This window comes from Orcinus orca, chromosome 20, assembly GCF_937001465.1.
Source record: "Orcinus orca chromosome 20, mOrcOrc1.1, whole genome shotgun sequence".
Lineage (NCBI taxonomy): Eukaryota > Metazoa > Chordata > Mammalia > Artiodactyla > Delphinidae > Orcinus > Orcinus orca.
This window is the reverse complement of record NC_064578.1, coordinates 57,666,583-57,694,242: the sequence shown is the minus strand read 5'-3', so window position 1 is coordinate 57,694,242 and position 27,660 is coordinate 57,666,583. Positions and strand designations below refer to the sequence as shown.

The window sequence follows — 27,660 nt, the reverse complement described above, 5'->3', positions numbered from 1 at the left end:
TATATAACTTGGTAAATATCCATTTGCAATTAGAGGATTTCACTGTATCTATATTTTATATCAAAAGGACGGACTGTTAGGAATTCCCTGGCAGTCCAGTGGTTAAGAGTCTGGGCTTCCGCTACTGGGGGCCTGGGTTCGATCCCTGGTTGGGGAACTAAGATCCTGCAAGCTGCACAGCAAAGCCAAAATAAATAAATAAATAAACTGTAAACAAATATTGAACTCCGTGATTAGCATGCTGAATTATTTAAGGGAAGTGTACAGATGTGCGTAATTTACTTTGAATGTATAAAAATATAAGATGGATTTATGGGTGGATAGAGCCAGGTGCTAAGTTTACAGCTAGCTGTCCCTTATGAAATTTATTCTATTTTGCTGTTTATTTGAAACCTTCACAATAAAATAAGGGAAAAAATCAATTGCAGATGGATTGCATATAGATTACAGAGGGATTTATCTTTAAATGGAAAAAACACTCAATGGATATAATTCATATGAACAAAACCTCTTTGAATTTCTCAATTACATTTAAGGGTTTAAAAAGTGTTCTGAGATCAAAAGTTTTGAGAACTTCTAGCCTAGAAAAATATTTGCTTATATGCATTATAATACGTAGACAAAAACATGTATAGTATCATTGTTGTACCTGTCCCAAACTGGAAGCAACCCAAAGGCTCAGCAGCGGGAGAATGGCTAGATAATTTATGACAATAGAATTCTTAACAGCAGTGAAAATGAGTAAGACAGAGAACATGCAGTGACGTGGATGAGTCTTACAGAGATTTATTGTGTGAAAGAAGTTAGACCAAACATTCCATAAGATATGATTGCATTTATACAAAGGTATAATACAGGAAATTTTCGACTATATGTCGAAGAATTATACACTACAGGGAACACTATCAGGAAAAACCATTAAATGATGTCCTAAAAAATAGAGGATTGGGGCCTCTCTTGTGTCTCTGGAAGCCACTTAAGAGGCAGATAGGGTTAAGGGACATCCCCTCCCGCCACTCTGAGAAAATAGAAGAGTTTACTGGAAGTATTTCAATCCAAAAGCTGCCATTGTGTGAGGGATCCTTTCTGAGAAAATAACTAAAAGTCTGGCTGAAGCAACTTGATGAAGAATCAAGTTTGTTGGTCTACCTTTGTGCCCAGTGAAAAGCATGTTGTATATTATGGACAATTGTGCAAATCTGAATCTCTCTTTAATGCAGGGGAGAAAGAGTTCATGCATTTTACTGTTGTCCATCCCATACGTAACTAAACGTAAATTTAAGTTCATTAGTTTTAAATATTATTTGTCAGGCTTAATCGAATTTCCGTTTTGCTTCACAGTCTATAAACTCCCAGGGTCATCGCAGCATGTGTAACAGCAGCGTCTCCTGCAGTGCCATACCTTACTGAGGATTCTCAAAAAAGTGATTCTGAGAGTTGTGACCCCTATACCATGAGGAAGAGCTTTGATTACACCTGAAAACCTGGTACTGTGTCTTGGAATCTAACAGGATAAAAAAGAGCAAACTATAGGGCACTTCATTAATCTCCAAATACCAGGTAAGTTTTGTGTGATTTTCCAAATTGACAGGAACTACATCTGAGAGGGTTTTTTTAAAAAATATATTTATTTATTTGGTTGCATCGGGTCTTAGTTGTGGCAGGTGGGCTCCTTAGTTGTGGCATGTGCACTTATAGTTGTGGCATGCATGGGGGATCTAGTTCCCTGACCAGGGATTGAAACTGGGCCCCCTGCATTGGGAGTGTGGAGTCGTACCCACTGTGCCACCAGGGAAGTCCCTTTTTTTTTTTTAATGTGGACCATTTTTAAAGTCGTTACTGAATTTGTTACAATATTGCTTCTGTTTTGGTTTTTTGGCCCCGAGGCATGTGGGATCCTAGCTCCCTGACCAGGAATCTAACCCACAGACCACTCAGGATGTCCCCATCTGAGAGTTTTTAAGATCTCTTTTGAGCAGATCTTGTTGCTGCTAGAAAATATAAAATGAACAAGGAAAGGATAAATAGAAGTAAGGAGTAGCAAGGACTGAGTAAGAAGGGGTCTGAGCAAAGTCAGTATTTACTGTTACTTTGAGGTGGTTTCGCCTGGGAGGGGATCCCATCAAGGTAGGGTAGGAATTGTTTCCTCTAGGGGTGCGTCATGTTCCCATGTAAACTGAGATTAATCAGAGCGGGATCAAGCCCTAGACCACAATTTTCACTTTATAGTTATGAATTGGAGTAGAAAGTGACCCAATGTTTGCAGTCAGCAAATGTCATCTGGCAACCTTGGTTTACTAACTGGAAAGCATTTGGATTGGTTTGACATGAAAAGTACTCACCCCTCTCCCAAACCTAAGTCCTGTGAGATTTGAAGTAATGGGAGAATTAAGGATTCTTCTTCGTCTACTGTGTATTCACAGGCAAAAAGAATATTAGAGATAAACAACCAGGACCTACTGTATAGCACAGGAAACTATATACTCAATATTTTGTAATAACCTATAAGAAAAAGGAATCAAAAAAAAAGATACATATTAACATGTATGTGTAACTGAATCACTTTGCTACACACCTGAAACTAACACAACACTGTAAATCAACTATTCTTCAATTTTTAAAAAAAGAATATTAGGGAATATATGAACTTCTATTAAAAAAAATGGAAAAGGTAAACCCAAAATAGTGTGAGCAAGCTTTATAGTGGAAAAATTTGGTGCACAATTGTATACACATGTGTGTGTATATACATTCTCAAGAAATGAAATATATTGCCTCTGCATTCAATCTGATACAATAGGATGTTTTGTTTGAAATACATAGAGGAATTCCAGCCTCACACAGTTAATTGTGAATATCCCATGAAGTCTTTGGAAGACTCCCCTATATATCCACAGGAGAATAAAACTGAGTAAAGAAACTTAAAAAGAAAAATGAAATGTAATTCCAGTGGTAATATAGAAAAGCCAAAAAAAAAAAAAATAGTGCCATAAAATCCCTGAGTATCTTACGTAAAGTAAAATCTTAAGTTGAAATACTTTTTTTTTTAATTTTTTGGTGGGGGAGGCCCACACTGCATGGGCATGTGGGATCTTAGTTCCCTGACAAGGGATACTATCTCTGTTTTTATTTATTTAGGCTGCGTTGGGTCTTCGTTGCTGCGGGCAGGCTTTCTCTAGGTGCGGTGGGGCGGGGGGGCGTGCTATTCTTTGTTGCGGTGCGCGGACTTCTCATTACAGTGGCTTCTCTTTTTGCGGAGCATGGGCCCTAGGCACATGGGCTTCAGTAGTTGTGGCTCGCAGGCTTAGTTGCTCCGTGGCATGTGGGATCTTCCCAGACCAGGGCTCAAACCTGTGTCCCCTGCAATGGCAGGCAGATTCTTATCCACTGTGCCACCAGGGAAGTTTTATACTATTTCTAAATATCCTCAGCCATTTCTGAAGGACGTGGTAAAACTAGGTTCACGGTCTTTGTATAACTATTTACCTATAGGTCCCGATTTGGCTAAATCTAATAGGGCAGTTTCTGTTTTTTGTTGTTGTTTTTTTATAATTCAATTTTTAATACATTACCTTAATCAAAACTGCCTCAGGCGCTTCCCTAGTGGAGCAGTGGTTGAGAATCTGCCTGCCAATGCAGGGGACATGGGTTCGAGCCCTGGTCTGGGAAGATCCCACATGCTGCAGAGCAACTAGGCCCATGAGCCACAACTACTGAGCCTGTGCGTCTGGAGCCTGTGCTCCGCGATAGTGAGAGGCCCATGCACCGTGATGAAGAGTGGCCCCCGCTTGCTGCAACTAGAGAAAGCCCTGGCATAGAAACGAAGACCCAGCACAGCCAAAAATTAATTAATTAATTAAAAAGAAAAACAAAAAAAAACTGCCTTGGAGATGGGACTTCCCTGCCAGTCCAGTGGTTAGGACTGTGCTTCCATTCTGGGGGCATGGGTTCGATCCCTGGTTGGGGAACTAAGATCCCACAAACTGAGCAGTGCTACCTCAGAGAACTGGCACTTGGTAGACATTTGCATGTGAATAAAGAAGGAAAAGGGTAATTTAGTGCCCTGTAGAGGACATATTACACTCCATGAAGAAAAAAGCAATCTTCGCAAAGCGTAACTTAGAGACACGTGTGTCATGGGTGATGAGCACGAAGGGGCTGAGAGTCGGGAAACATAAAGCCACGAACACAGATGTGTTCACCAGCCATTGGGCTGGATTCACACTTAAGGCTACACAGAAAGTCAAAATGGAAGAAAGAGAATAAAGTAAAACAAAGAAGCTCACCAAGATCGGGATGGTGCCTGTGGCTCTGGCCTCGTGGGATGGTCTCAGGGAGAGGCTGTTGCTGTGAATGTGTTGGACTTGCTGCTTGTGTCTGTGCAGGACAAGGATCGTGGAGCCACTAGCCCAGACCATGAGACACAAAAACACAGTCAATAAAAAATATTATCCTTGCCAGAAGTGAGCTTGTAAGTTTGTCTGGAGTAGGCTCAGAACAGTATTCATATACTTTTCCCAAACTTACATTTTTGGTGTTGCTTAGGCCATGCACCTTTATAGCAACATGCATATTTACTAGGAGATTCAGGATCCAGCAAGAGGAACAGCAGAAGCCAGTGTACTTTGGGATTCTAATTTTGACCTCCATCCACTTAGAGCTACTGGGACAAAGTTGTTTTTTTTTTGTTTGTTTTGTTTTTGCGGTACTCGGGCCTCTCACTGTTGTGGCCTCTCCCGTTGTGGAGCACAGGCTCTTGACGCACAGGATCAGCGGCCATGGCTCACAGGCCTAGCCGCTCCACGGCATGTGGGATCTTCCCGGACCGGGGAACGAACCCGTGTCCCCTGCATCTGCTGGCGGACTCTCAACCACTGCGCCACCAGGGAAGCCCTGTTTTTGTTTTAATATATCTTTATTGGAGTATAATTGCTTCACAATACTGTGTTAGTTTCTGTTGTACAACAAAGTGAATCATCCATATGTATACATATACCCCCATATCCCCTCCCTCTTGAGCCTCCCTCCCATCCTCCCTATCCCACCCCTCTCGGTCATCGCAAAGCACCGAACTGATCTCCCTATGCTATGCTGCTGCTTCCCACTAGCTATCTGTTTTACATTTGGTAGTGTATATATGTCGATGCTACTCTCACTTCGCCCCAGCTTCCCCTTCCCCTCAGGAAGCCACCAAGGAGGCAGGTAGTGCTGAGGGAAACCCCTCTGGCTACTCTATGAAAATAGAACACAAGTTTATATCCAGCAACAACCAGGAAATATTTCAGTCCAAACACTGTCATTTCATGAGGGATCCCTTTGGAGAAAAGAACTAAGCAGTTGGCTAGGACAAGTTAGTTGAGGATTTGTTCTGTGGGTCTGAGACTTCATCCAGTGATCAAAGTGAACGTATAAAAGCAAAGAAGTGAGGAGTTACCCAGGATCCCAATTTTCATCTGAGTGAGGAAGATAATCACCCAGTCTAGGTTAGTAGAAACCATCACATCAGTACCTGAGGGATAATGTTTAATTGTAGTCAGAAGAATCTGAAAAAGAAAAGAAAGACTATATTAAATCTTATTCCCAAAAGTGTTCAATGTTTAATCTGACATTAAAAGCAAACTGAGGGCTTCCCTGGTGGCTCAGTGATTAAGAATCCGCCTGCCAATGCAGGGGACACGGGTTCGATCACTGGTCCGGGAAGATCCTTCATGACGTGGAGCAACTAAGCCCGTGCACCACAACTACTAAGCCTGCGCTCTAGAGCCTGCAAGCCACAACTACTGAAGCCCACGCACTTAGAGCCTGTGCTCCACAACAAGAGAAGCCATCACAGTGAGAAGCCCACGTATGACAATGAAGAGTAGCCCCTGTTCACTGCAACTAGAGAGAAAGCCTGTGCACAGCAATGAAGACCTGGTGCCACCAACAAATAAAATTTAAAACAAAAAAACCTGAGAATGTCTTTATGAAAGCAAAGGTTTTTTAAATTATTTTTGAAGTAATTCACTGCGCCACGAGGGAAGCCCCAATAAATTTTTTAAAATGCTGTGGAAGGGGCTAGGTGGAAGCACAGAAACCATGTAGAAGATTCTGAGTGTGAGATGATGGTGGTTGTGACTCAGAGGGAGCAGGGTGGATGATGAAAAGTAGTCAAACCCTGGTAGCTTTGGAAGGTGAAGGCAACGGGACTCCTATGTGATAGACGTGAGGAGAGAAACAGAGGCTTCGAGGATGAGTCTGAGAATTTTTTCCTGGACAACTGGAATATGAGGTGCTCTTGAGAGAAATAGGGGAGGTTGAAGTTGGAGTAGGTTTTTATTACTTTTTAAATTTTTTATTATTATTTCTTTTTGCCCACACCACGTGGCTTGCTGGATCATAGTTCCCTGACCAGGGATCAAACCGCTGCCCTCGGCAGTGGAAGTGCAGTCTTAACCACTGGACTGCCAGCGAAGCCCCTGGAGTAGGTTTTTAGGGAAATAGAAACTTTGGATACATTTTTGTATGGTACATGTGATGTATATAGAATTAGTACTTTAAGTCTATTGAATTTGTTACAATATGCTTCTGTTTTATGTTTTGGTTTTTTGGCCCTGAGGCCTGTGGGATCTTAACTCCCCAACCAGGGATTGAACTTGCACCCCCTGCATTGGAAGGCCAAGTATTAACCACTGGACTGGCAGGGAAGTCCCAGTACTTTATTTTGTTTAACAGGTAAAGAATTATGTTAGGGGGAAAATTAGTGTTGGCTTCCAAAAGTGCATTTTCTATATTAAAAAATAAAGTCAAGGGCTTCCCTGGTGGCGCAGTGGTTGAGAGTCCACCTGCCGATGCAGGGGACATGGGTTCATGCCCTGGTATGAGAAGATCCCTCATGCCGCGGAGCGGCTAGGCCCGTGAGCCATCGCCGCTGAGCCTGCACGTCCAAAGCCTGTGCTCTGCAATGGGAGAGGCCACAAGAGTAAGACACCCGCATACCGCAAAATAAATAAATAAATAAATAAAGTCAAGATTTGGAAAAATAAAAGAAGGAGCTTGGTTATGAACCTATTCAGTCTCAGGTACCTGCCAGACATCTAAGGATAATGTCCAGTAGGAGTTAGGTACAAATCTGAAATTTGGGAGAAGTAACTTGGCTGAATACATCCGTTTGAGAACTGTTAGATGGTATATCAGTCATAAGACAGGGTGAGATCCCACAGAAACGAAATAAGAGTTCAGGATAGGAAAACAGGGAGTACAGAAAAGTCTCTTGAAAAACTGTCACACAAAAGTAAGAGACATGAAAGAAGCAAGGAGCATATTTGGCCAAGGAGTAGGCAGACTATTGTTTATAGAAAAGACAGTATTTACAATGCAGTTTGTAAAAGAAAAAAACAGAGCATCAGTGGTTCAAATCAAAGGAGATCTGATCAAGCACAGGGTCAGATCCAGATTGGTCATTTTCTCCAGGAAGTTCTATCCCTTGTGCTTTTCCCACGTGAAGCTGTTTTGGTACATGCAGGTACTGTATTACCATGTTTTCACAGTAAATTGCATCTTTAATCACCTGAAAGATGATCATTTCTATCCCAAATTATGACAGGGTTTTGAATTTCCTAATATTTTGTTAAGGATGTTTTTCATCTATGTACATGTGGGTGTTGGTCTGCAGTTTGCTATTAACAGTACTGCCTGATTTTAGTATCAAGTTAAAGATAATCTCACAAAACTAGCTGAGAAGACTTCCATCTGAAAAAAAATAATAATTTGAGTGGTATTGGAATTATTTCTTCCTTAAATGTCTAGAAGAAGTCATTAGTCATCTTGGCATGAAATCATAGTAGGAAAATTTTAAACTACCAATTCAATATCTATAATAGAGGGCATTTCAGATTACTCATTTCTTCTTCAGTGAACCTGAGTAGTTGGAGTATTTCAAGAAATTTTTTTCTCAATTTCTGGTTTTTGTAGAGTTGTTGGAAAGTGTTTAAAATATCACATATAGGGACTTCCCTGGTGGCACAGTGGTTAAGACTCCATGCCCCCAAGGTAGGGGGCCTGGGTTTGATCCCTGGTCAGGGAACTAGATCCCACATGTATGTCACAACTAAGAGTCTGCATGTTGCAACTAAGGAGCCTGCCTGCCACAACTAAGACCTGGTGCAACAAAATAAATAAATATCACATATAATCCTTTTAATGTCTTTAGTGCCATCCCACCTTTCATTCTTCGTATTGGTAATTTTTTTTTTTTCTGATCAATCTACCTAGAGATCTATCAATTCTCTTGATCCGAAGGACAGTTTTGGAGTTCGCTGATTTTTCTATTTCCTATTTTATTAATTTCTGCTCTTTATCCTTTCTTTCCTTTTGCCTACTTTGGTTTTTAAATATTTTTTTTTTTAAATCAAAGGGCATGGTTTATTTATTTATTTGTTTATCTATCTATGGATGGCTGCATTGGGTTTTCGTTGCTGTGCATGGGCTTTCTCTAGTTGGAGTGAGTGGGGTCTACTCTTCATTGCAGTGTGTGGGCTTCTCATTGTCCTGGATTCTCTTGTGGAGCACGGGCTCTAGGTGCACAGGCTTCAGTAGTTGTGGCACCTGGACTCAGCAGTTGTGGCTTGCAGGCTCTAGAGCTCAGGCTCAGTAGTTGTGGCGCATGGGCTTAGAGCACATGAGCCACAACTTGAGACCACGTGCCACAAATACTGAAGCCCACGCATCTAGAGCCCATGCTCCACAACAAGAGAAGCCATCGCAGTAAGAAGACTGCACACTGCAATGAAGAGTAGCCCCCACTCGCCTGAACTAGAGAAAGCCCGCATGCAGCAATGAAGACCCAAGGCAGCCAAAAATAAATTTAAAAAAAAAAAAAAGGTCTTAAAAAAAAATTTGCTGAGAATTTCCCAAATCATCAAGTCTTGGGTCTTTTCTGTTTTTCACTTCTTCCCTATATTTACTTTTCCCTATCACATTTTACTATAATCAGTAAGAAGAAGTGAGGCCACAACTTTCAACACTTTTTAGAACTGTCCTCAGCTAAATGTCCATAAAAAGACTTGCACATGAATATTTGCAGCAGCTTTATTTTTATATTTAGAATCTGTGGGGGGGGGGACTCCAAATATCATTTAAGATATATTGATATGGTGTGGTATATCCATACAGAACATTACTCAGCAATAAAGAGAATGAGCTATAGATAATTCTCAAAATAATCATGTTGCAAGACAGCAGACAGAAGTAAACTTTTAAGGTTCCACTTAAATAAAATTCTAGAAAAGGCAAATTTATCTATACTGAAAGTCAATCAATGGTTGCTTAGGGGTGGTAGGTAAAGTATTAGGAAAGGCACTGAGAAAGGGTGATGGATATATCCAATATCACGACTAGACGATTTCAAATGTGTATACATATATTAAGGCTTACCAAACTGTACAGTGTGTGCAGTATACTGCATGTTGACTACAGTTCTATTCTCATTCCCAGGGTTCCTGCCCATGCAGCATCAGCTGAAGAGCCCAAGGAGGCACAGAAATTGAGGAAAACTATATTCTTTGCTCTGCCACTGACCCTGGTCATAAGAATGAGACAGCCCCAGAGAGCATGAAAATCTCCATACATGATCTCATCCAGCGATAGTGACTTGAATGTTTATGGATGTGTTTTTAGCATGGACACACCCATTCTCGTTTGCAGCAGTCTCTCCAATCTCAATTATTCACACCCAGTGTTTCTGCATCAATTTTGTTTCCTTCCTGGACACAGTAAGTCTTACAGCCATTGACTCCTGTACCAGATTCTGGCCTTCAGGGCATATGGCATTTGGCAGCTCCTAAGGAACAGCTGCCCCTCAACAGTGCCAGGGAATGTGGCATATATGGTGAAAACAAGACACTGAAGCCATGCTGCTCCCAAACATGTTGTAGGTTGTTACAATACCACCCTTCTCAAGGTGATGTCTGGACCCTCGAATAACTGAAATCTAGACAAAATCAGGCCCACAAAGCCCTGAATTCTCACCCAAGCTTTTGTCAGCAATGGAAATTAACACCAAGATTGGACTGAGAACTGTTCTCTGTCAACCTGTTCTATTTGAGGCACACAGTAGGGAGCCCACCACAAACAGTTTACCTCTTCAGTTTGGCAGAGTCTAACGGTTTCTAAACCACTCCAGACACTAAAAAGAACCTCAGAGATTAAAGGTGGCTTAAATAATAAGGTATTTATTACCACACAAACCAGCGCAACATGAGTCAAGTAGTTATCCAGCCTGGGTGACTTGGAGGCTGGAAAAATTCATCACAAGTATCACATGAGACCAACAATGTCCATGAATAAAGTAAACCTTTTCTGCTACCAGAGCACAGCTTAGATCATCTTGGCTAAAGGTGGATCATGTCCATACCTTTTCCGGTCAGAGGTAAGCAAATGAGGACCACCATTTAATTCAGATTTCTTATAATTTCCTCCAGGGATTGAAGAGAGCATGAAGTTCTGCCTCCCCTAAAAATATTAGGGTAACCTGGTTGAGTTGAGATGGTTTCAGCCACAGGCACTAACAAATTTGGCAAGGAACCTGAGCAGGTCTGAAAGTGCAACATAGCTTCTGAAAGCTTTCCCTGCACCTGGCATTCATAAAATACTCCCCAGTATTAATGTCCAGATATATGTGGTTTGACACATGGTTGATGTCTCCCTCTCTAAAGGCAGACACAGAGCTCCTCCCCATGAGTTCTGTTGTGTTGGACGCACTCCTACAGCCTTCCGGCAGTGTGAACTTTCTGGTGCCTAATGAGATGGGAGCTTAAGCTATACGATTTCCCACATTCATTGCATTCATATGGCCTTTCTCCAGTGTGAACTTTTTGGTGCCGAACAAGGTGGGAGGTTCTGATGAAATCTTTCCCACATTTGCTGCACACAAAAGGCCTTTCACCTGTGTGAACTCTCTGGTGTGCAATAAAGTCAGAGCTTCGACTAAAGAATTTCCCACATTCAGTGCACTCAAAAGGCCTTGCCTCCGTATGAATTCTCTGGTGTTTAATAAGGGTATATTTGTGGCCAAAGGATTTCCCACATTCACTGCAAACATAAGGATTTTCTCCAGTGTGGATACTCTCATGCTGAACAAGTGTGGATTTGTGTCTGAAGACTTTCCCACAATCGTGGCACTTATAAGGCCTTGCTCCATTGTGAACTCTCTGGTGTACAATTAGGTTGGAGTGATGGCTGAAGTATTTGCCACATTCGCCACACTTATAAGGCATTTCTCCAGTGTGAATTCTTTTGTGCTGAGTAAGGTTGTCCTTGCGGCTAAAGGCTTTTCCACATTCACTGCACTCATAAGGCCTTTCTCCTGTGTGGATTCTCTGGTGCTGGACAAGTGTGGCTTTGCGGCTGAATGCTTTCCCACATTCATTGCACTCATAAGGCTTTTCTCCAGTATGGATTCTCTGGTGCTGGACAAGTGTATCTTTGCGACTGAAAGCTTTCCCACATTCACTGCACTTGTAATGCATTTGTCTAATATGATAGGCCTCCCCACTCTCAGTGCTCCTTGTTTTCCTCTTACTGTGGGTGGCCTTTTGCTGGTGACTGCCCAAACTGGTCTGGAAGTTCTTCTGCTCCTCCTCACATGTAAAGGGCTTCTCTGACAGGTGAGGTTCTTCACAGGCCCTACAGTTCTTCACAAATGAGGTCTTGTCTTTGTCTCCTCTTAAGAGTTTCTCTACATTGTACAGCTTCTGGTGCTGGTCAAAGTTTACACTGAACCAGAATTGTCTCCCACACGCCCCACATGTGTAAGGTTTCAGTCCATGGTGTGTTTCTTGGTGTTCATCCAGGTGCAAAATATCTTTCAAGATTGGGCCACATAAGTCACAGGGGTGAGCCATCTGGGTCGATGAATCTGCCTTGAAAGTATGAACGTGTGACACTGCTACAGAAACACTCTGCTCAGAAGGTTCCTCTTCATTCTCCACTCCATGCCAACAACCTGAAAGCAGAAAAATGCTGCTGAACAGCATGCTGTCTTCAGTGGGAGTGGGCAATCCCATCACAAATGTGTATCTAGCATCTAGCATACCCAGGATTGAGTCCACAGGGTTGGTGGCAGGACAGCAGCTTTGGGATTAGGTTAAAGAAAGAGCTGCTGTGCAGTACTGGACTCTGTGGGTCACAGAATGGGGAAGGTCTTACAGCAAAGACACAGGATGGGGTGTAGCTGAGAGAGAAGAGGCAGGCAAGATCTCCAACTCACACCTTGCAAATGACTTTTAGAAGGGCCTTGACTGACTATTGGTGACAGGTGAGTACTATCCAGAAATGTTATGTCCAGGCCCAGAAAATGTGATTTAAAATGAGTAACTGGTATTCAAAAACTATTTAAGTACATGCTTATGTTTCATGACACATTAACACTGTCCAACAGACGAGAGCACCACAGAGGGAGCAGTAGAGAGCACTGATGAGTGGGGTGGGCAGCCCTGGGTCACAGATCAGAATAGAAGTGAAAAGTATGTAAAGAGTCCAGAATTGGGAGGAAAAGAGAAATAAGGTATGGCCTATAGCCTGGGCACCAAAGAGCAGTGGGCATAGGACAGGTTTCTGGTGCTATTTGCATCCATCCTTGAAGTTATATCTTGCCCAGGCTCCCACTCACCAGGGCCTGTCCATGTCTCTTTTGCTGTGGCTAGTCAGGACCTCTCAATCAGGCACTAATCTTTCCCCTGCTACAGTTCAGCAACCACAGAGGATCTAGAAGATACAAGTCACACAGGAAAGACAGGGCAAGCGAAGAGGAAAGCAATGGCCCAGGGTAGCCCGCCCAGGAGAGATTAAATACAAAATGAAAACCTTAAAGGAACAATCTATGGGCCCCACAATCAGTGACCATAACTATAATTCATGACAGAGATAGGCCCAAGGGAATGTCAATCAAAGAAAGGGGACATAATTTGGAGCAAAAATGCACCATGAGTGTAGACAGAGCCATCCACCCAGGAAGAAGCCAGGCAGGATAGTATCCACTGGGCTGACCATAAGACTCTTGACCTTCAAATCCTTCCTGGCAAATTTGGGGCAACAGAAGTCAGGAAGCATAGGGAGCATACCCAGCTAAGACCTGGCACCCAGAGGATGTATGTGAGGGAGTGCTCACGGTCCAGCTATAGGAAGGAAATCGCAACTTCTAGGGGAAAAACAGGAAGAGCAGAACATAGCCCAGAAAACTGGGATATGCAGGGCCTTACCCAGGAAAACCATAAGAGCAAAGCATAGAAGGCACTGCATTGTGATATGAGAGTCTCTGAGCTTTATCAAGAGGTCCCCATTTCTCCCAGGAAAAATGCACAAACACACCCTCAAAAGGATCCTACATGAACAGCACAATAGCACAAGGGCAGCCTCTCTCCCCAGGATTCCCAGTGTATCCACCACAATTTCACATTCCTCCCCAGCTCCCCAACGCAAAACAATACAGCAGGCCCTGGTGTAATTGATGCCACCTCTTTCCTCATTTTCCATTAATCATTTCACCCAGCCTAGAACAAAAAGCAAGTGGACAGATAGACACACTGTATAGTCTGGGCCTGGCAGGCAGGAACCAACCCTTCTTCAGCCAGCTAGCTCCCATGGGATCCAGAGATTATGCCTCTCATACACAAATTTGACCTCCACCATCCCCTTAAATCCCTCAGTACCTGAGCCCCCAGGCCATGAATTCAGATTCCATCTCCATGGACACATCACTCTTTAGACCACACCTCCCTCGTTATCTAAGGAGGTTCCCAAAGTAGGTACCTCCCAGATGTAAACCTGCACATGGCATCCAGAGAATGTTTGGTTAATGCATCCAGGGTTACATCCATCACCAGTCAACAGCCTCCACTGCCATAGGTATTTCCAAACTCAGCTTTTAATTTCTTCCTTCCTTGATTAAATTTCAGCAATTCAGAAGCATATGCAGATTATGAGATAAAGCCAGACCTTTTCCACCTTGCTACTGCATGCTGGGGATACTATACCCTCATCAGTCACAGGCTTAACACTTACCACTAAACTCTCATTCAAAGCCCATACCCACTGGCCTTCTACCCCAAGCATAGTGACTCTGCAGCTGACCCAATTTAGCTCTGAACTAACCTACCAGCTCAACTAAAACTCCCCAGTCCCCACCAAAGGTCACCACAAAAACCTGAAAAGCACACGGAGAGGGGAAGGAGGACCAGCTTTGGTCTTTCATGTCATCTCTATTACTGCTTTACTTCAGACTTCATCTCATGTCTACTTTCTCCCTTTCATCAACTGCCAGATCCTATTTTCCCTGCTCACCATGGACACTAACCTCCCTTTTCTTGCCTCTAAGGTAACTCTTACTTCCACTCCACTGTGCCCACTTCCTTTCCAGACCCCCAAAGGCACTGCCACCATGACATAAAGGTTCTCTCTCTAAATCTGATACACAGCTCTACCCTAATCACATACTGGCTGTCACCTTGTGGATGTCTCCAACTTGAATCCCTCCTCTGAACTCCATACCCATGTGTCCACCTGTCCACTTGATACGTCAACTCAGATGTCTTTGGACCACTGCAGATTCAACATGATCAAAACCTAACTCTGGGGCTTCCCTGGTGGTGCAGTGGTTGAGAGTCTGCCTGCCGACGCAGGGGACACGGGTTCATGCACCAGTCCAGAAGGATCCCACATGCCATGGAGCGGCTCGGCCCATGAGCCATGGCTGCTGAGCCTGCACGTCTGGAGCCTGTGCTCCGCAACGGCGGAGGACACAACAGTGCAAGGCCCGCATACCGCAAAAAATAAAAATAAATAAAAACCTAACACTGGATATTACCTCTGAAAGTTACTCTCACCACCAACTTCACTATTTCAATTGAGAACTTCTTCCTTATGTCTTCTCAGGCAAAAAACTGTGGGGTCATCTCTGACCCTTTCCCATCTTTCTCTCACACTCCACATCAGAAAATCTGGTTGGTCCTACTTTAAAAATAAAAACAAACAAACAAACCCCACCAGAATCCAAGCACTTGTCTCTTACCCCTGTAGTCACCACTCTGGCCCAGCCATCATCAGCAGTCCTCTTTACTACCCCCATAGTCTTTTCTTCACTGTGCAGCCAGAGAAACCCTGACCAGAATAAGATCACTCCCTTCTCTGGTCCAAACTTTCCATGGGTCCCACCACTTTCAGAACAGAAGCCCAGCTCCACAGGCTGCCATTTCAGAGCTGAAACCTGTCCCCTGCTCTCTGATCACTAGACATAATGGAGAATTAAAGTTCCCCGAACAAGACCAGTTCAGTCTCAAGTGATGTATTTGCATATGCTGGTTCCCATGGGCACTGTTCCATACTTCTTCCCATTACTTGCTGAAAATGGAAACCCTTCCATATAATTCCAGAATAGTTTGCAGGGCACAAGGCCTCTGGTGACACCAGGATCCCCAAACCCAATGGCAGGCAGAAGGGTAGGTTAAGATTCCCAAGACACCATTATCTGCCATAATGGGTTGCCAAGATCATGGTTGACTGAGGACCTGTACACTTTGCACTCACCTATCCAGGGATCTTAATCACTTCTGCCACCACAGCAATCTGGCAGGAAGAGGGAGCTGGGAGTGGCAGGTTACCACAGTGGGATCTCAAAGACAACTGTTCCTCTCATCCCTACCTTGCCCTTTGCTGAGGATGATTTCAGATTGTCTAACTTAAGATACTCAGACCTTAGTGTTGCCTCCTACCAGCTATGTAACCATGATCCAAGATTTCTCTGTGTTCTCACGTACAAAGCAAGGATAATGGTGGTATCCACCTAACAGGGCTGTCTGTATCAGATGTGTTAGGCGTCAAGTACCTTTGAATTCACTTTTACCGTCCACATTCTTAACAGTTTTGCAAATGTTTTTGGCTTGAATGAAGTATATAATAGGTTCTTGTAAGTTTTGGGTTTGTTTTTAAGTCTTTAATAAAACTTGATATTTAAGACTTTTCGTTGTAATCACATACTTAGAGACAAGTTTTTCAATCATTTAAGCAGTGGTATAAATTTATCATACCTAAACATTTTTAATTTTTAACTGCCTGCTAACGTATACTTGCCAGGTATACACTAGATCCTTCCACCAAACCAGCCTACCTGGTATATATTCCTCTGAAGGTGAGCATGCTGGTGGCCCTTCATTAGAGGTGTTCATCATCTCTCCTCACCTGATAAGTCAGGGAACTGATGTAACAGTGCCCTGGATTGGGGTGGGGCTGCTCCACTAGCCTGGCTGACTTTTCCTCGGCTCCACAGAGGGGCATGCTGAGTCCACAGAGTGACAAATTTATAGCACCTTACACCTTGCTCTCCATCTCAGGTCAGGTTCCTAATACCCTACAGCCCTCTCTCCTGCTGACACCACCCATAACCCTTTCATATTCCAGGACCTCTCCTTTCTGGAGGAAATCTCAGGGACGTCCATCCTTTTTCCCAGTACTCATTCACCTCAGGGACCACATAAAATAACAACCTTAACATTCTCCCCCTAAATCTCATCTCCAGGCTTTGATAAGACCTCACTCCTCAGAGGTCTCCAGCCCAGCTTGTTGTGCAGAACTCCAGACCAGCATATCCAAATGCCTATGTAACGCCAATACTGTGAAACACTATGGATTTACCATGTCCTAAGTCCAACTCCTGTTCCCCCTGAAAGGTGCTTCCCTCGTCCAACTTACCCATTTCCATTCTTTCAGATGTTCAGGGAAAAACAAAACAAAACTTGGGTGGTCCTTCACATCCCTTTTTCACTCACAGCCGTATCTAACACACCAGAAAATTCTGTTGGTTCTATCTTTAAAATCTCTCCAGAATTTAATGATTTATCCAGTCCCAATCCCTCCCCTGTCACTGTTCTGGTACAGTCACCACCACAACGTTCCTGGAGTTTGTGGCCTCCTCACCGGTCTCCCTGCCTCCATCCTCATCATCTCCACCCCACCCTAGTTTGTTTTCCCCTGAGCTTTGGGAATACTTTTAAAAATCCCTGATCACGTCATGTTCTTCCACGGCTCCCAACGTCCTCCTAATGAAAGCACTCGCCTCACCCTGACGTTCCAGGCATTACTACTCACACTCTCTGCTTCCTTAAGATGTGAACATCCCAGTTTCCCGAAAGTTCCCGACTCAGTGACAACCCCAAATCTTTGCTTCTGCTAGTGGCTCGGCGGGGTACCACTCTTAAACGTCTCACCACACTGGCTATTAGAAATGGCGGCTTGGGCTTCCCTGGTGGCGCAGTGGTTAAGAGTCCGCCTGCCGACGCAAGGGACACGGGTTCGTGCCCCGGTCCGGGAAGATCCCACAGGCCGCGGAGCGGCTAGGCCCGTGAACCATGGCCGCTGAGCCTGCGCGTCCGAAGCCTGTGCTCCGCAACAGGAGAGGCCACAACAGTGAGAGGCCCGCGTACCGCAAAAAGAAAAAGAAATAAAAGAAATGGCGGCTCCATCTGCAAACGCCCTGGAGTCTGGACCAGAAGAGCCTCAATAGGCACCACTCGGTGTCCTACGATTCGAAGGTGGGGGGCGGGACGCGTCAAGATCCGGGAAACGCAGCACCCACCTAAGCCGGTCCGTCCCCAAGGCCGCCGCCATCACAGTCTGGACCACACAGATTCGGGAGGGATCCCAGGTCGGAAACCGGGCATAGCCGTCGCTCGGCCAGGCGGCGGAATTCTCGCGAGCGCTGCCACCACCGAGCCACTCTGCATCGAGGACAGGGTAGCCTCTCGCGCCTTCTCACTTTCCGTCACCTCTGAACCGAACCACAGCTCCCGATGTTATGCTCTTGGTCGACCAAGAGCCAACAAAATGTCCGCCGCGAAGATACCGGAAGTCCCTCCCAGAAGACTTCCGCACGTACGGAAATTCCCTTAAGAGTGCCGCCGCTGCGCGGCGCACGGGCTCCTGGGTAATGTAGTTCCCGCTGAGCCATCGGCCGCAGCGACTCGTTGACGCCCTCGCGTGGAACCGCCAGGGACGCTGGGGCCTCGCGGCTCCGAGGACGGGGCGGAGCTTCACCCTTCTTAAGATGCCATCGCCCAGTTTCCATGTAGTGTACACTGCGAGGATCGAAGAAATGTTTAGAAATGTTCTCTCAGATATTCCCCAAAGCTATAAAACCTAATGGACACACCACTTCAAATGTCACTTTGAGTCAACTCATATTTCCTTGTTTTTAAAATACTTACAGATGGAAGAGAGAAGCAAAGATGCAAATATGAAAAAATAAGTAAATTATACGATATGCTGTATGATGATAGGTGCCTTTTGGGAAAAAAGCTGGATTTCGGGGAAGAGCAGGGAATGAGACGGTGTAATATTAAATAGAGTAGTAATGAGAAACCTCATGGATACTTCAGGCAAGACTTGAAAAATGATTAATTAAGTCATGTGGCATTTTTGTGCATATCCAAGAACTGTATCAGCCAGTGTCATGTCCTAAGCAAAGCTAGGTGCTGATGCCCATGGAATTAGGTGAGTGAGGAAGGGAGTTTTAAAAAGGAGGTCAGGGACTTCCCTGATGGCACAGTGGTTAAGAATCATCCTGCCAATTAAGGGGACACAAGTTCGAGCCCTGGTCTAGGAAGATCCCGCATGCCATGGAGCAACTAAGCCCGAGTGCCACAACTACTGAGCCTGCGCTCTAGAGCCTGTGAGCCACAACTACAGAAGCCCACGTGCCTAGGGCCCATGTTCTGCAACAAGAGAAGATACCACAATGAGAAGGCTGCCAAAATAAATAAGTAAATTTATAGGAAAAAAGAAAAAAGAGGTCAGAGGGACTTCCATGCTGGTCCAGTGGGTAAGACTCCACGCTGCCAATACAGGGGGCCTGGGTTCCATCCCTGGCTGGGGAACTAGATCCCACACATGTGCCACAACTAAAGATCCCACATGCTGCAAGTAAGACCTAGTGCAGCCTAAATACATAATTTTTTTTCTTTTTTTTTTTTTGCGGTACGCAGGCCTCTCACTGTTGTGGCCTCTCCCGTTGCAGAGCACAGGCTCTGGACGCTCAGGCTCAGCAGCCGTGCTCACGGGCCTAGTCACTCCACGGCATGTGGGATCTTCCCGGACCGGGCACGAACCCACGTTCCCTGCATCAGCAGGTGGACTCTCAACCACTGCACCAGCAGGGAAGCCCTAAATAAATATCCTTTTTTAATTCAAAAAAAAAGGAGGTCGAGAGGAACATGGGCTAAAGGCCTGTGAAGTGCCTCAGGGTCGTGCAAAACTTTTGAATTTTCTTTAAGTAAAAGGAGGAGTCTTTCCAGGATTTTAATCAAAGATGGACACTACCTGACTCATAGTGTTGAAGGGTCATGTTGGCTGGAGAGTTGAGAATAGACTGCAAAAAAACAAGCTTAGGATACAGAAAATCAGTTAGATGACCACTGCAAAAATCCAGCTAGAGGATGGTGCTAATCAGGCTGGGGGAAGACATGGTGATGAAAAGTGGTGAGACTCAAGATATATTTTGAAAGTGGACCCAATCAGATTTCCTATGGGGCTGGTTCTGTGGTATGAGAAAAAGAATGAGTCAAGGATGATCCCTAGAATTTTTAGTCTCAGCAACTGGAAGGATGGGGTTGGCATCGACTGAAAATGGGAAAGCTGTGACCAGAGCAGAATTAAAAGAAAGCTCACACACTGAAAACACCAAATGCTGGTGTTTTTGAATGAACTCTCATTCATTGCTGGGTGGAATGCAAGTGGCACAGCCACTTTGCAAGACAGTCTCGCAGTGTCTTATAAAACTAAACATAGACTTACCATACAATCCAGAAATTTTGTTCCTTGGTATTTACCCAAAGGAATTGAAAACGTTTGTCCTCACAAAAACCTGCACATCATGGATGGTTTTAGCAAGTTAATTTATAACTGCCAATGTTCCATCTTGGAAGCAAGCAAGATGTCCAGGAGGTGAATGGATAAATAAACTGTGGTACCTACAGACAAGGAAATACTATTCAGCTCTAAAAAGAAATGAGCTATCAAGCCACGACAAGACATGGAGGAAACTTAAATGCATATTACTAAGGCAAAGAAGCCAATCTGAAAAGGCTACGTACTGTATGATTTCAACTCTGACATTCTGGACAAGGCAAACCTATGGAGACAGTAAAAATATCAGTGGTTACCAGGCCTTAGGCAAGAGGGAGGGATAAAAAGGTAGAGAATTTCTAGGGCAGTGAAACTCATCTGAATGGAACTCTAATAGTGGATTCAAGTGTAAGCCCTGACAGTTGTTTTATTTTCTTTTTTGTAACGCAAGTGCCTGACGTAAACTTTGTTTGCCAAGGCATCAAAGAGGCATCCACTTCAAAGATGTCTATCTGTAATAAACAACATTGTCAGCCAGGTGATTAGATAAACAGCCAGGCTGCCTTTCCCACTGGGGCTCCTTTGTTTTAGGAGCTGTTGGTTGATTTCAGTAACTGACAATTTGGGCTACTTGTTTTTTTCTCTTACTGTGCTTTAAACTCCTACTCTTATGTTTTTAATTCCCCAATAAAGAGTGAGCCCATGAAACCCTACACCCCCACTCTCGACCACAATAAAAGCAGAACCCCAAGCCCATGAACTCTCTCTCTCACCTCGACCTTGCTATGTGGATCCAGATGTTGTATGTAATTTCCAGGTTTGTAAATAATAAACCTATATGGACTTCCCTGGCAGTCAATTGGTTAAGACTCCACGCTTACACTGCAGGGGGTGCAGGTTCGATCCCCGATCAGGGAACTAAGATCCCACATGCTGCACAGCCAAATAATATCAATAAATAAATAAATGTAGTAAAAAAAACTGTTTTAAAATAATAATAAACCTGTATTTTTTTCAGTTTCCTGGATATTGCTGAAGGGCATCTTGCAATCACAATGAGAACCACAAGAGCCAGTCCAACCACAACATTCCTCACTGACAGACTGAGACCAGCTCAGAACAATGGATACATGCCACTATACATTTATCCAAACACATAAAATATACACCAAGCGTGAACCCTAATGAAAACCATGGTCATTGGGTGATAATGTGTAATTTTAGGTTCATCAATTGTAACAAATATATCATTCTAGTGGGGGGTGTTGATAATGGGGAAGGTTATGCATATATGGGCGCATGGGATATACGGGAAATTGCTGTACATTCCTGTCAATTTTGCTGTCAACCTAAAACTGCTCTAAATAAATAAAGTTTAAAAAATTTTTTTAAATGAAAGCTGAGAAGTTTGAAGATGTTGAGTGTGTTATGTCTACCAGATGTCCAGGAATAGGTTACAAAGTAGACCATTAGACAATCACTGGATTTTTGGATGGAAATATACATTTGGAATTTTTGAGCTTAAAATGATATTTACAACCATGCCATTGCATAAGATTACCAATAGAATGTGTATAGGTTGTGTTAAAGTCCCCTAATATGATTGTGTTACTGTCGATTTCCCCTTTTATGGCTGTTAGTATTTGCCTTATGTATTGAGGTGCTCCTATGTTGGGTGCATAAATATTTACAATTGTTATATCTTCTTCTTGGATCGATCCTTTGATCATTATGTAGTGGCCTTGTTTGTCTCTTGTAATAGTCTTCAAAGTCGATTTTGTCTGATATGAGAATTGCTACTCCAGGTTTCTTCTGATTTCCACTTGCATGGAATATCTTTTTCCATCCCCTCACTTTCAGTCTGTATGTGTCCCTAGGTCTGAAGTGGGTCTCATGTAGACAGCATATATACGGGTCTTGTTTTTGTATCCATTCAGCCAGTCTGTGTCTTTTGGTGGCAGCATTTAATCCATTTACATTTAAGGTAATTATCGGTATTTATGTTCCTATTCCCATTTTCTTAATTGTTTTGGGTTTGTTATTGTACGTCTTTTCCTTATCTTGTGTTTCTTGCCTAGAGAAGTTCCTTTAGCATTTGTTGTAAAGTTGGTTTCGTGGTGCTGAACTCTCTCAGCTTTTGCTTGTCTGTAAAGGTTTTAATTTCTCCATCAAATCTGAATGAGATCCTTGCTGGGTAAAGTAATATTGGTTGTAGGTTTTTCTCCTTCATCACTTTAAATATGTCCTGCCAGTCCCTTCTGGCTTGCAGAGTTTCTGCTGAAAGATCAGCTCTTAACCTTATGGGGATTCCCTTGTGTGCTATTTGTTGTTTTTCCCTTGCTGCTTTTAATACGTTTTCTTTGTATTTAATTTTTGATAGTTTGATTAATATGTGTCTTGGCATGTTTCTCTTTGGATTTATCCTGTATGGGGCTCTCTGTGCTTCCTGGACTTGATTAACAATTTCCTTTCCCATATTAGGGAAGTTTTCAACTATAATCTCTTCAAATATTTTCTCAGTCCGTTTCTTTTTCTCTTCTTCTTCTGGGACTCCTATAATTCGAATGTTGGTGCATTTAATGTTGTCCCAGGGGTCTCTGAGACTGTCCTCAGTTCTTTTCATTCTTTTTTCTTTATTCTGCTCTGCAGTAGTTATTTCCACTATTTTATCTTCCAGGTCACTTATCCGTTCTTCTGCCTCAGTTATTCTGCTTATTGATCCCTTCTAGAGTATTTTTAATTTCATTTATTGTGTTTTTCATCATTGCTTGTTTCCTCTTTAGTTCTTCTAGGTCCTTGTTAAATGTTTCTTGCATTTTCTCTATTCTATTTCCAAGATTTTGGATCATCTTTACTATCATTATTCTGAATTCTTTGTCAGGTAGACTGCCTATTCCTCTTCATTTGTTAGGTCTGGTGGGTTTTTACCTTGCTCCTTCATCTGCTGTGTGTTTTTTTTCTTTCCATTTTGCTTATCTTACTGTTTGGGGTCTCCTTTTTGCAGGCTGCAGGTTCGTAGTTCCCGTTGTTTTTGGTGTGTCCCCAGTGGCTAAAGTTGGTTCAGTGGGTTGTGTAGGTTTCCTGGTGGAGGGGACTGGTGCATGTGTTCTGGTGGATGAGACTGGATCTTGTCTTTCTGGTGGGCAGGTCCACGTCTGGTGGTGTGTTTTGGTGTGTCTGTGACCTTATTATGATTTTAGGTAGCCTCTCTGCTAATGGATGGGGCTGTGTTCCTGTCTTGTTAGTTATCTGGCATAGGGTGTACAACACTGTAGCTTGCTGGTCGTTGAGTGAAGCTGGGTGTTGATGTTGAGATGGAGATCTCTGGGAGATTTTTGCCGTTTGATATTATGTGGGGCTGGGACGTCTCTTGTGGACCAGTGTCCTGAAGTTGGCTCTCCCACCTCAGTGGCACAGCCCTGATGCCTGGCTGGAGGATCAAGAGACTGTCCTCCACATGGCTCAGAATAAAAGGGAGAAAAAATAGAAAGAAAGAAAGAAAGAAAAGAAAGAAAGAAAGAAAGAAAGAAGATAAAATAAGATAAAATAGTTATTAAAATAAAAAATAATTATTAAGAAAACATTTTTAAAAAGTAAAAAAACAAAAAAACAAACAAAAAAAAGTAAAAAAACAAACAAAAAACATGGACGGACAGAACCCTAGGACAAATGGTGAAAGCAAATCTATAGAGACAAAATCTCACACAGAAGCATACACATACACACTCACAAAAAGAGGAAAAGGGGAGAAAATAATCTATCTTTCTCCCAAAGTCCACCTCCTCAATTTGGGATGATTCATTGTCTATTCAGGTATTCCACAGATGCAGGGTACATCAAGTTGATTGTGGAGATTGAACCCACTGCTTCTGAGGCTGCTGAGAGAAATTTCCCTTTCTCTTCTTTGTTTGCATAGCTCCCGGGGTTCAGTTTTGGATTTGGCCCTGTCTCTGCATGTAGGTCTCCTGAGGGCATCTGTTCTTAGCTCAGACAGGACGGGGTTAAAGGAGCCGCTGATTCGGGGGCTCTGGCTCACTCAGGCCGGGGGTAGGAGGGGTACGGAGTGCGGGGTGAGCCTGCAGCAACAAGAGGCTGGCATGACGGTGCACCAGCCAGAGGCACGCCATGTGTTCTCCTGGGAAAGTTGTCCCTGGATCACGGGGCCCTGGCAGTGGCGGGCTGCACAGGCTCTGGGGACTGGAGGTAGGGAAAGTGACCTGTGCTCGCACACAGGCTTCTTGGTGGCCGCAGCAGCAGCCTTAGCATCTCACGCCCGTCTCTGGTGTCCATAATGATAGCTGTGGCTCGTGCCCATCTCTGAGCTCCTTTAAGCAGCGCTCTTAATCCCCTCTCCTCGCGCACCAGGAAACAAAGAGGCAAGAAAATGTCTGTCTCTTCAGCAGCTCCAGACTTTTCCTGGACTCCCTCCCAGCTAGCCGTGGTGCACTAACCCCTTTAGGCTGTGTTCACACCACCAACCCCAGTCTTCTCCCTGGGATCTAAGCTCCGAAGCCTGAGCCTCAGCTCCCAGCCCTAGCCTGTCCCGGTGGGTGAGCAGACAAGCCTCTCGGGCTGGTGAGTGCTGGTCAGCACCAATACTCTGTGCAGGAATCTCTCCATTTTGCCCTCCGCACCCCTGTTGCTGCACTCTCCTCCGTGACTCTGATGCTTCCCCCTCTGCCACCTGCAGTCTCCACCCGCGAAGGGGCTTCTAGTGTGTGGAAACCTTTCCTCCTTTGCAGCTCCCTCCCACTGGTGCAGGTCCCATCCCTATTCTTTTGTCTCTGTTTTTTTATTTCTTTTGCCCTACCCAGGTACGTGGGGGAGTTTCTTCCCTTTTGGGAGGTCTAAGGTCTCCTGCCAGCGTTCAGTCAGTGTTCTATAGGAGCAGTTCCACGTGTAGATGTATTTCTGATGTATCTGTGGGGAGGAAGGTGATCTCCACGTCCTACTCTTCCGCCATCTTCTCCTGTCTCTGTATAGGTTGTGAAGAGAGAAATAACTGCTGATTGAGCTCCTGTTTATTACAATATTAAGGGAATGCATTTAAGAAAAACAAATCCAGGGACTTCCCTGGTGGTCCAGTAATTAGGATTCCTTCTGGGCTTTCATGCTGTGGCCCGTGTTCAATCCCTAGTCGGGGAACTGAGATTCTGCAAGCTGCACAACAAGCCAAAAAAAAATTTTTTTTTAATTAAAAAATTAAAAAAACCAGGGCTTCCCTGGTGGTGCAGTGCTTGGGAGTCCACCTGCCAATGCAGGGGACATGGGTTCATGCCCCAGTCCAGGAGGATCCCACGTGCCATGGAGCGGCTGTGCCTGTGAGCCCTGGCCACTGAACCTGCGCATCTGGAACCTGTGCTCCACGACGGGAGAGGCCACAGCAGTGAGAGGCCCACGTACCGCAAAATAAATAAATAAATAAATAAATAAATAAATAAATAAATAAATAAATAAAACAAATCCAGTATATTAAGAATACAAAGGGAAAAAAAATGGTGTCAAAAGCTCCTGAAAGGAACTTTAAGGAAAGTCTTAAATTCATTAATGATGATGGAGTTGTGAAGATAAAAACTCTCATTAGAACGATTAGAAAACTACATAGGAGTTGCGGTAATAGAAACAAAAAGAGAGAGAAAATGCTCATAAAAGTTTAGCCATAAAGCATGAGGAAGAGAAATGGTAGAACAGAAAATGTACTAGATCATAGAGTGAAGGGTAGCTATTTTATGAAGTACACAAATTTTATTGATGCTATTTGTAAAACAGATTAAAAGACTGAAGATTAATGATGGGTGGCTTATCATCAATAGATTTACAAAACCAAGAACAAAACCCCTCAGAAGCTAAGTCATGGGAAAATCATCCTTAGATGGCATTAATGGAGGGATTGACTCTAAATTCAGGGGAGGCATCACTACCTTCTCAACATAAGGGAGCCCATAAGATATTTGTTTTAGATTTGGGAGGCAGAGGGTATTGTCAAATAAAATCAAATAATGATTTTCTTTTCTCTGTATAAAGGCAGAATGTTAATATAGAAGTAATCCTGGGGGAACTTTATATGAAGTAACAAATAGTTTTGAGATTGTTGAGGTTTTTGGTGAATATATTAAGCTAGGAACACCAAGCTGGACAGGCAAGTAGCAGAAGTGGGGAAGGTGCTGCTGGAATAGGGGACAACTGGAGCATTCAGGTTAAGTCCTTGACCAGGATTTGGAATCTTTTAAATGAGAGATCAGTAATGACAGCTCTTTAAGCAGATGGACTAAACATTTATAGATAATTAGTAGGACAATTCAGGCTAGAAGAGGTCCTAGGTTATCTGGACATTCCCCAACTAAGTGATGTGAAGTTTGCAGGTGGTGGCAGTTAGTAAGGCTAATAAGTAATTGAAATACAGAGTCTTTTTAGCCAACAGGAGCAATGGAATGTTAGAGCAGTGATTGTTGAGTTCAGGAATTATGTAGCTTTGAAGAGCAGAGAATGTGTTTGTGAACCTGATGATGGATCTGGCCTTCCACTGTATCTGCATCTTATGCTCCCTGCAGTAAGTGACTAGCATGTGCAACTGGGCCAAGGGTTATTGGGGTAGGGTGCAAGTACACTTCCCTAACTGCTGGGATCTAGTGGTTGTGCTATAAGGACAGTTCTCATTAGAACCATAAATAGGAATTATATGTTCCACTATAAATGGCCTATGACACACCATGAAGATGCTACTGAGTTCATAATAAGAATTCAAGTGGGGTGAGTCTACAAAGCAAAACTAAGATTTTAAGAAGCCCTTAGCATTCTGGATGTCAGATCAAAGAGTGCAGATTTAGGGTAAAAAAACAAAAATAGGGACTTCCTTTGTGGTCCAGTGGGTAAGACTCCATGCTCCCAATGCAAGGGGCCCAGGTTCAATCCCTGGTCAAGGAACTAGATCCTGCATGCATGCTGCAACTAAGAGGTCTGCCTACTGCAACTAAGATCCTGCACGCCACAACTGGGACCTGGCACAGACAAAATTAATTAATTAATTAAAAAATAAATATTATAAAACAAATACAAGATTAAAAAAAATATTTTAGAACTACAGTTCAACTCTGCAATATGTGTTCCCTTCAAACAAAAGGCAACTTATAGGCATACCTCATTTTATTGTGCTTTGCAGACACTGAGTTTTTTTTACAGATTGAAGGTTTGTCACAACTCTGCATCAAGCAAGTCTATTGGTGCTGTTTTTTTCCAACAGCATTTGCTCACTTTATGGCTATGTCACATTTTGGTAATTCTTGCAACAATTCAAACATTTTCATCATTATTATATTTGTTATGATCTTTATCAGTGGTCTCTGATGTTACTATTGCAAAAAATTATGACTCACTGAAGGCTCAGGTGATGGTTAGCATTTTTTATTTAGGAATAAAGTACCTTTTAAATAAAGTATGTCCATTGTTCTTTCAGACATCATGCTATTGCACACTTAATAGACTACAGTATAAACATAACTTTTGTAAGCACTGGGAGACCAAAAAATTCATGTGACCTCCTTTACTGCAATATTTGCTTTACTGCAGTGGTCTGGAACTGAATCCACAACATCTGAGGTACGCCTATAGTGAGGCTCTTTGTAAGAGATGGTGGCTGAGCAAATGGAACATGGAGACTGCAGCAAAGGTTCTCTGGGCTGATAAAAGTGTAGGTGGAAATTGTGCAATGAGGAAGTCATCATCTATGGTCTTAATAAAATTTCCATGCAGAGATGATCCTAAAATTTAACTCCAAGTTTAATGGTAAATATT

At 43.4% G+C, this 27,660-nt stretch overlaps 2 protein-coding genes and 1 long non-coding RNA gene across 4 annotated transcripts in view; 1 reads left to right on the top strand and 2 right to left on the bottom strand.

Annotated features, from left to right (window-relative positions):
* Nucleotides 1-1,210: 1,210 nt before the first annotated feature.
* On the top strand, nt 1,211-11,460 carry LOC117197944 (uncharacterized). The gene is made up of 2 exons (XR_004478842.2): nt 1,211-1,560; nt 9,475-11,460. It is a non-coding gene; the product is annotated as an uncharacterized LOC117197944 (long non-coding RNA).
* On the bottom strand, nt 10,192-17,744 carry ZNF134 (zinc finger protein 134). Of its 2 annotated transcripts, none has more exons than XM_049703312.1 (2): nt 17,606-17,744; nt 10,192-11,983 (listed from the first exon to the last, which is right to left on the bottom strand). In XM_049703312.1, exon 2 carries the CDS (start codon nt 11,880-11,882, stop codon nt 10,743-10,745), a length of 1,140 nt encoding a protein of 379 aa, XP_049559269.1. In that variant the 5' UTR covers nt 11,883-11,983; nt 17,606-17,744; the 3' UTR covers nt 10,192-10,742. The 2 variants fall into 2 exon arrangements, with proteins under 2 accessions (XP_049559269.1, XP_049559270.1); XM_049703313.1 differs by lacking the exon at nt 17,606-17,744 and adding an exon at nt 12,650-12,783.
* LOC101284875 (zinc finger protein interacting with ribonucleoprotein K-like) overlaps nt 12,781-27,660 on the bottom strand; it is a 39,424-nt gene continuing 24,544 nt past the window's right edge. The window contains 3 exon segments of the mRNA XM_033411867.2: nt 12,781-18,104; nt 19,819-19,994; nt 20,118-20,155. The gene's annotated coding sequence lies outside the window, so the exon portion shown is untranslated.